Source organism: Trichophyton verrucosum (assembly GCF_000151505.1).
Source record: "Trichophyton verrucosum HKI 0517 chromosome Unknown contig00787_1.f1.exp, whole genome shotgun sequence".
Lineage (NCBI taxonomy): Eukaryota > Fungi > Ascomycota > Eurotiomycetes > Onygenales > Arthrodermataceae > Trichophyton > Trichophyton verrucosum.
The window spans coordinates 24,892-33,207 of NW_003315253.1; the positions used below are offsets into that span (position 1 = coordinate 24,892).

Genomic DNA, 8,316 nt, shown 5'->3' on the forward strand with positions numbered 1-8,316 from the left:
TCAAGTGACTGAAGTGCTATGCATGAAAACTCGAAACTCAAAATGAGATCCCTGCCATGCGATCTGATTGCTTGAGGCGTTCGTTCAAGATCGATGTTTGGATGGAGCACGGGTGAATGAAGACAGCCCTTCATCCATCCTATCAAGGGCGTAGGTGGGGAGAGGCGAAGAAACGGGCGGGCTCTTCGATAACAAAACACAAGAAGTTTATATGGGGACCTCGAATTTACCCAACGGTCATGGCGAAAAGGAAACGGGAAATGGCATGGGCAAAGCAAAGCAAAGCAAGAAGTGGGCTCGACCGTCAAAACAAACTCGCAAACTCACCTGTCAATCACTCCATCTGCCGTTCCAATCTTGCCCGGGCCTGTCATCAAAAGGTGGTGGACAAGGGCCAGAATCCCTCCAAGCCATGGCATTCGGCTTGATATGTCAAGAAGCTGCGAAATCACGCTAAGGATTCGATACTCCAAAACGGGCAATCGCACGATGTTACCCTTGGATCGGGAAGGGGTTGCCTCTTTAGAGTTGATGCTATTGCTAGCATATGCTGGGGATGAGGTTGTTGCTGTTGACGATGGTGAAGATGAGACACGAAACAACCCCAAAGCCACGAACCGAGATGCAACATAGGCTATATAGCAGTATTGCATCAAGTTGAAAAGGGTTGATAGGAGGATCGATTGGCCTTTCTGAGTGGAATAACTGCCAAAGTTAGATGATCGTTCCTGATCAGGTTCGGGATCGCCTTTTTCTAGATTGCCACTGTGGTCGTGTTCCACACCATCATCTTGAGGTTTTTGGTTCAAGCTCGCGAGAATTTTCGAGATGGCATCCCAGATAAACCACCCCTCAGAAACTTTCCCACTGACAACCCCTCCCAAGAGTAGATCGGCCAATATATCTCCAACCAATGTTCGTAAGCAAACATTCTGCAAATCTTCTGTGGGAAGAAGCACAGCCATAGCTCCGTGGGCCAGAAGCTGACGGTATATTTTCTCGGCCTCTCGTTGTTTCGCACCATCCTCGTCACTAGGACCAGGGGCCGGTGATAGTGCTGGATGTGGGTGCAACGTATGATAGACCACACGCAATCGCCGGCTTGAATCTTCTGCTCTTGCCGAGCTTTCACGGGCGGTTCGGTACGCTGCCGTCATTCGTCATTAAGACAAGCTCATTCATGATAACCCCTGTGGACCTCCTGAATCGATATATACATGAATGTATATATAAATTCCTGGAGTAAAACAAAAAACAACAACAAGTATGGTGGCTTACCAATGATATGAGCTTCTAACAATGAAGGGATCTCATCAAACAGTAGCGTCTCCACGTCAACCCGTCGTAGTCTCTGCTCCAATGCTCTAGTGCAATGCGCAACAAGCTGGACGACTTCCTCCGTGAAGAGGGTATCAGGGGTGATCTTCGAGTACCAAGAATGGACGAACTCTTTCATAACAACAGCCATCAAAGCATAGAGCTGGAGATCAACCTCATTCATGCTAGTTAGTGGGGGGAGCAGCTCCTCAATCGGACGAGGGCTGCCACGATCCAGGCCACCATGGCCACTGGCGTTCGGGCATAAGACTCGGCGAATCAAGGCTGTTGTGGCTTTGTCACTGGTTGCATGCAACTGAAGCCGGTCTGGGGCATGTTTACTGCGCTGGTGGACGCGGGATGAAGGCCGGGGTGTGGGAGGGGAACCATGGGAAGGAATTGAGACTGTTGGTATTTTTGCTTTCGATTTCGAAGCAGGCGGCCGCAGATGTCCTGAGAGTCCAGGCATCTCCAATCACGGAATGCCAAGGCATATGTCAGTCCAGGCTGGATCATTCATGGACACCGGCAGAAGCAGTCGAGCTGTTTGCTGCCACCCATGAGGCGGACGTCCGTTTGCCAGAGTCTCGAGAGATGGTTGTCAATGTGTTGTTGACTTCGACGTCTGACGTCTTTCTGCATCGAAAGTTGAAGAAAGAACGCCAAGCCGGGAAGAGCCAAGCCGCATGATGACTAAGTCAAGCTTATCGATAACGGCAATAATAAGATGGGAATGCACGGGCCACCGGAGCGCAACCGTCGGATTTGCGCCGGAGGGTTGCGACTTCTCATCTTCTCTTCGGCAATTCAAAGGACACAAGGGACGTTCGTGAAGTCGAGACGTCGATATACTAGCAACCATGGGCTCGATTTCAGCGTCAGACGATAGTCGTATCCCTCTCTGGCTTGATTGCGATCCAGGTGAGTTTGCTTCTTGCTTTTGTTGTGAATGTTCTTGCTAATTGATACGTCATAACTAGGGCATGATGTGAGTACCCCCGGCAAAGACGAGGGACGAGGCAGAGCAATGTCTAACAAAGATAGGATGCGTTTGCGATTCTGCTTGCTGCCCATCACCCAGCACTGAGGTTACTTGGCATAAGTACGGTGCATGGCAATGGGTCTTTGGAAAATACAACAGTCAATGCTGGGAGCATTCTCGAAGCCGTCGGGCGTTCCGATATCCCCGTGTATCCCGGCGCAAAGAAGCCATTCTGTCGCAAAGCCGTTCACGCAGAGGATATACATGGTACCACATAACCTATTAAGACCATATGCAGTACTATATTGCTAACAGATATTGCCTTCTAGGAACATCTGGCATTGACGGGACAGACCTTCTCCCTGCTCCAACTAAACCAGCGGTGACCAATGTCTCTGCATATATCGCCATGAGGGATGCTCTGTTATCACAGCCAAAAGATACTGCATGGGTTGTAGCTACTGGAACCCTTACCAATTTAGCCATTCTGTTCGCTACCTTTCCTGAGGTTGCAGAACATGTCCGTGGTGTTAGTATCATGGGTGGTGCTATAGGTGGAGGCTTCTCAAGTGTCCCCATCAGCCAGAAACGGGGAGATGAGTCAAGAGTTGGAAATATAACTCCCTGGGCGGAGTTCAATATATACGTCAGTTTATTGAAACCTCCTGTTGTCCGTAGATAATCTGACAAAGTTCTTAGTGTGACCCGGAATCGGCAGAGTCGATTTTCTCATCCCCAGTCCTGGCACCAAAGACCACACTGGTGACAGTCGATTTGACGCATCAAGTACTGGCTACGAAAACTGTGCAATCACGCATTCTGGGCGTCAAGGGCGAAGCGGGAGAGAAACAAGATCCTACAGTCCTTCGACAAATCCTTCATGCATTGTTAATGTTCTTCGCTGGGACCTATGATACTGTTTTTGGAATAAGCGCTGGCCCGCCTCTCCATGACCCTCTTGCAGTCGCCATTTTGCTGTCCAACCTCAACGACCAAGCTAAGACGGCAACTAACCTTAAGGAACAACTGATATTTGACGACACAAACGGCACAAGATATGACGTTTCTATCCACACAGATGGGCTTCATCACTGTGTTGAAGGAGCCGACTTGCAGGGTGAAATTGGCCGTACATTTGTCAAACCGTGTCCTGCGGGAGCAAAGGGAGTCACCATTCCGCAGAGCGTCGACGTTGATAAGTTTTGGAAAACGATTTATGATTGCTTGGATCGCGCTGATCAGTGGAACCTGGAACGGACTCGAACGACCTGATGACTATCCTATTTATATTACTTTCCTCTTCTTCCCTTTCTGTTTGGATTTCATTGATATCTTTTCCACCATACTGGTTATAGATTTTGTTTATATTTGAAAGGCTTTTTCTTGGTTAGATAAGGTCACTCGCACTGGATAGAGTCTAGAATAGGATATATGTCAATTAGATTGGATCTTCAATTGTGTTTTATCCTGGTAGACTTATGATAATATATCTACTACTACCACTCACGAATACTACCATCCGGTCCAAAGAAGCCAGTGGTGACCCAGGGCTTTGTGCCTTTAGAAACCCTCCTCACCTCCTCTTCATCCACTTCTATCCCAAGCCCTGGGCCATCCAAGGCTTTCACATATCCATCTTTGACATCAAATACACTAGTGTCCTTTATATAGTTGGTGATATCATACTCCTCTCCGGACTCCGTAGTATTGTAATGGATCCCCAAGCTCATCTCTTGTATCACGAAGTTCGGGGTCGATAAGTCGACCTGCATACTAGCTGCCAAAGCAATAGGACCCAATGGGCAATGCGGAGCAATAGCAACATCGTATGTTTCAGCCATGGCGGCGATGCGCCGAAGCTCGGAAATACCGCCGCAGTGGCTGATATCCGGTTGTAGGATATCGACACTCGCGTCTTCGAGGAAGCGTTTGACATCCCAGCGACTATACAGGCGCTCTCCCAGTGCTATGGGGGTAGCTGTTTGGCTGGAGAGCTGCTTGATGCCCTCTGGGTGTTCGGAGAGCAGTGGCTCCTCAATGAATAGGGGCTGATATGGCTCGACCATCTTGGCTAGTTGTTTGGCCATGGGTTTGTGAAGCCGGCCATGGAAGTCCAGGGCAGCATCGAGGCCTAGGTCCTTGACTGTTTTCAGCCTTTCGACGCTGGCTTCGAGGGTACGTGGAGAGTCTAGCCAGTTGATGTCTTCTGTAGCATTCATTTTGATGGCCTTGAATCCCTGGGCGAGCCTTGATTGACCAGCTGCCTCTACATCAGCCGGTCTGTCGCCTCCAATCCAGGCGTAAACGGATATCTTATTCCGCACTTTACCACCCAGTAGCTGGTAGATGGGGATCCCGAGCCGTCTGGCCTTGAGATCCCAGAGTGCAATGTCGATACCAGACAGGGCGGACATGAAGACTGGGCCGCCACGATAGAAGCCTTGTCTCCATGCTGTCTGCCATATATGTTCAATATCACTGGCATTGGACGGTTAGCTTTTCTTCACTTGCACTTCATCCGTGAGGAAAGGTAGAATTACTCTGCTTCGTAACCCTGAATCTGTCTGCTCAAGGCATTCAACGCCCCTTCGACGGACTCTGAGTGACCCTCGAGAGTGCTTTCACCCCATCCGTAGCCGCCTTGTTCGTCCGTTATCTTGACAAAGAGCCACCTGGGGAGTACTCGAAAGTGTTCTATGGTCTTGATTTTCGCCATGGTAGTTTCAACCTGGGCTGGGAATGTTTAGAGAGAGAGAGAAGATGACATCCGCATCCGCACTTTTTTATACTCGAGGGGTGGATCTTGTTTACCTCGGGCAAGGCATAGCACAGGATACACACTCCTGCTGTACTTTTACTCTACAGTGAATCACAGTCTCATTGCAGGCTGAACAGTAACACGGAGAATAGCAGTAGGCCTAGGAATATGAACAGTCTTCTGTCTATGTCTGGCGATGGCCCTTCATGTACTATCGACTCTATTGGCAGTCAACCATCGATGCTCTACTATCCACCAGTGCCTCCGATCACTGGCACCTGGCTTTGAAGTTTGGACATGGCAAACACGTAGTACACTTGTGGTGTCTGTATATGTCTTCGCTCGGAGTAACACCCCGGGCTATATTTGCTGGCGTAACCGACACTGTCATGAACCATACCCGAGATATTGGCCTTGTACCACCGGGCCACAGGGAGGAAATCCTGCCCTCTATGCCATCAAGCTCCTGATATATGCTTATATCACAGAGAAGAGGTGGTTCTCGGCTCCCTTTTTCCCAGTTGGAAGATGCCTTTTTATAAACAGGCAACCCAGGGGCTTCACTCGTAGCCACAGGAAGTTGTCAAACAACCTCCTGCACCGGGGATGACGGCCATGAAGCAGTTGATCCCGTCTGCTGCATGTGTAGCCGGTATAATCGACGGCATTCGGCCAGAGGATCGAGTCGAGCTGGGTCGTGGTCGAGTCCGAGCCGGGATATCAGCATCCTGTCCACGTCGCTCCCACGCCGCAACGAGGGTATCAAGACAGCCAGACAGCGAGCATCCTCTCCACCAGGACTGACGGCGTGCAAGTCTGCCATCTTGACAGCAGCCAGAGGCAGTTTTTCCGGTTCAGCAGTCCTGGTTCTGTCCAACCTCAGCGCTGGAGAAGCGGGCAGCTCCCTTTCGTCTCCCTCTTCTTCTTCTTCTTCTTCTTCTTCTCCTCCCCTCTTGTGTCTCTGCCCCGTTCCTTCAGACTCCTCGCTCTCTTCGTCTCCTCAGAGCATCGCCGTCGTCTGCGTCTCGTCCGTATCAACTGACTCTGCCGACTGCCGCTGGCCTTCAGAGGCCGTCGAGGAAGAAAAGCAAACAAGGACGTCATTTGACCCAGCCAGGGCGGAATTCCTGGCGCAACCTGTCGTACTTTTGCCTCCGCAGCGACGACAGCGACAGCGACAGCAACATCCGACCCAACGGCTTCATGTCTTCAGCTGGCGATCCCACCTGGAAGCCAGCGCATCGCCATGCCGCCGACTCGCAGTGACAGCAGCGCCAGCAGCAGCCGTAATGGCCATGACAACCCCCCAGTGAGACAGCCTCCTTGCCCTTACGCTCTCTCGGTCCATCCTTAATCAACATCTTTCCCCCGATCTTGGCGTATCTTTCTCCATCCGCCAGTCTACCTATTTTTTTTTTCTTCTTCTTCTTCTTCATCATCTTCCCTCCCCGTCAACTCCCCCCTGCGTATTTCTTGCTCCTTTGCTGACGAGACGGCTGCTTCTTTGCGTGTGAACGATATAGCATCCTCCTGTTGAACGGCCGGAGACGCCAGCGACATCCGTCACGCCGCCGTCGTTAAGCTACTACCTGCAGCAGCTCGAGTCCTTTGCCAGCCCGGTACCAGACCTGGCCGCCACCCTGATGAGCAACCCAGAGGATGAGATACACAGCGAAAACGTCCACTTTCTTCGAAGCAGAAGACGGTCGTCGACGGAGCTCTCGCCCTCGCGTGCCCGTACCCGCAGACGCCAGCTCGGTGGAGGCGGCGGCGGAGGAGGAGGAGGCGTAGGGGTGGGTGCTGGTGCAGGAATGGCCGATTCGCCTCACGATTCCGTCGACTTCGGCGGTGATCAGTACATGCCTAGGTCGCATCAACAGTATACCTCCGGCCATGGACAGAGGATACCAATCATTCGCCGACGGGGAGCCATGAACATCAGCCACGGCCCGGCCTACGAAGGTCCTCCTCAGCAGTCGAACAGGATATACAGCTGGGCCCCGACGCAGGACGAAGAAGGCGGTCTCTACGTCCGCACCGACCCATTGCATCCTCGAGACGAGATATGGTTCGACCGGTCAGCGTCTTCTTCTTCCAGAGACGAGGACGGCTCGCTTTGGAGTCATCTGCCTAGAGAGCTCAGAGGGACGGCCCAGTTGGCGTCGGAGTCACCGCCCGAAGAGCAGGAAGGCGGACGTGCTGTGGGAGCGCCGAACATGCCCCTGGCACGAGACAACCCGGCCTTGGTCACCGCAGCCATCTTACAGTCTGTCAGAAGAAACCACAGATACTCACCGAGAGTGCGAACGCCGCAGAACCAGATGCAGGACGGTGAGAGAGCCAGCCGACCAGACGACGGCCGAGACAGGACCATTAACGCAAGCACCAACGGCTACAGCAGCTACAATAACAACAGCAGCACCAGCAACAACAACAATAATAATAACGATTTTGCCACCCCTTTCTCCTTTTCTCCCCAAGGGAGACGCTCGAGTCCTCGGTTATCACCACCTGCTCGCATCGATACATCGAGAAATTCCGATATTCGCCGCATGTACCTCAAAGACCCCTCTATTGACCGCCTCAGGGAGGCCATCCAGTACCTGGACCGAGTCCGTTTCTCAAACTCTTATGAAGAAAGCCTTTCCACCGCCGCAGCTGGAGGCTTTGTTCAGTTTGAGTATTTCCTTCGCAATGAAGATGACTTCATCCTTGACACAGGCTCGATTGCAGGCCCAGGCTACTGCTCCTGGTTGAGCCCTGGCACTGTTTTCTCTGGCCAACAGCAAGCGACGGCATCGACTGCAATGCTGCCACACAGGTTGCTGGGAACTACTCGCCCCTCGACAGAGTCTAACGCTGCCTCGGGTGCTGGAAGCCGGATAAGCGTCTACACCAGCAGCGGCCGAAGTTATTGGGCAAGCAATATCATGGGCAACAGCAACAGTAACGGTAGCAACAATAACAGCAGCAGTAGCAGTCAAGACCCAGAGCCTGCAAAGACAGAAAGCTGGCCTGTTAAAGTGACCATTCATAATGTTGACTATCAGACCATGACCTTGTCTGGTACCATGGAAGCATACAACATCCCTGACAAGTCGGCCAACAACCAAGGAGCGCACATAATCACCTACCTAGAAGGCGAAATTATCGATTTCAACACTCATACCCTGGAAACTAAGAATTTCAACGCCGGCCCAGAAGTTGACAGCTGCTACTGGAGGGAGTTGGAACCATTCAAAAACCTGACGTATGATGA

The 8,316-nt window shown here is 51.6% G+C and overlaps 4 protein-coding genes across 4 annotated transcripts; 2 read left to right on the forward strand and 2 right to left on the reverse strand.

Moving 5' to 3' along the window:
• Positions 1-84: 84 nt before the first annotated feature.
• Positions 85-1,501, reverse strand: TRV_06721 (PXA domain protein; the record flags this gene model as incomplete). Its single annotated transcript, XM_003019212.1, has 3 exons — positions 85-139; positions 328-1,032; positions 1,218-1,501. 3 exons carry the CDS (start codon positions 1,499-1,501, stop codon positions 85-87), a joined length of 1,044 nt encoding a protein of 347 aa, XP_003019258.1.
• Positions 1,502-2,591: 1,090 nt separating this feature from the next.
• TRV_06722 (uncharacterized protein) lies at positions 2,592-3,571 on the forward strand (the record flags this gene model as incomplete). Its single annotated transcript, XM_003019213.1, has 2 exons — positions 2,592-2,945; positions 2,999-3,571. 2 exons carry the CDS (start codon positions 2,592-2,594, stop codon positions 3,569-3,571), a joined length of 927 nt encoding a protein of 308 aa, XP_003019259.1.
• A 224-nt stretch (positions 3,572-3,795) lies between these two features.
• TRV_06723 (uncharacterized protein) lies at positions 3,796-5,015 on the reverse strand (the record flags this gene model as incomplete). Its single annotated transcript, XM_003019214.1, has 2 exons — positions 3,796-4,777; positions 4,840-5,015. 2 exons carry the CDS (start codon positions 5,013-5,015, stop codon positions 3,796-3,798), a joined length of 1,158 nt encoding a protein of 385 aa, XP_003019260.1.
• Positions 5,016-5,663: 648 nt separating this feature from the next.
• On the forward strand, positions 5,664-8,080 carry TRV_06724 (uncharacterized protein; the record flags this gene model as incomplete). The annotated part of the gene is made up of 5 exons (XM_003019215.1): positions 5,664-5,709; positions 5,829-6,366; positions 6,458-6,523; positions 6,640-7,388; positions 7,410-8,080. Coding segments are annotated over 5 exons (2,070 nt in total), but the record flags the coding sequence as incomplete, so codon positions are not given.
• Between the last annotated feature and the right edge of the window lie 236 nt (positions 8,081-8,316).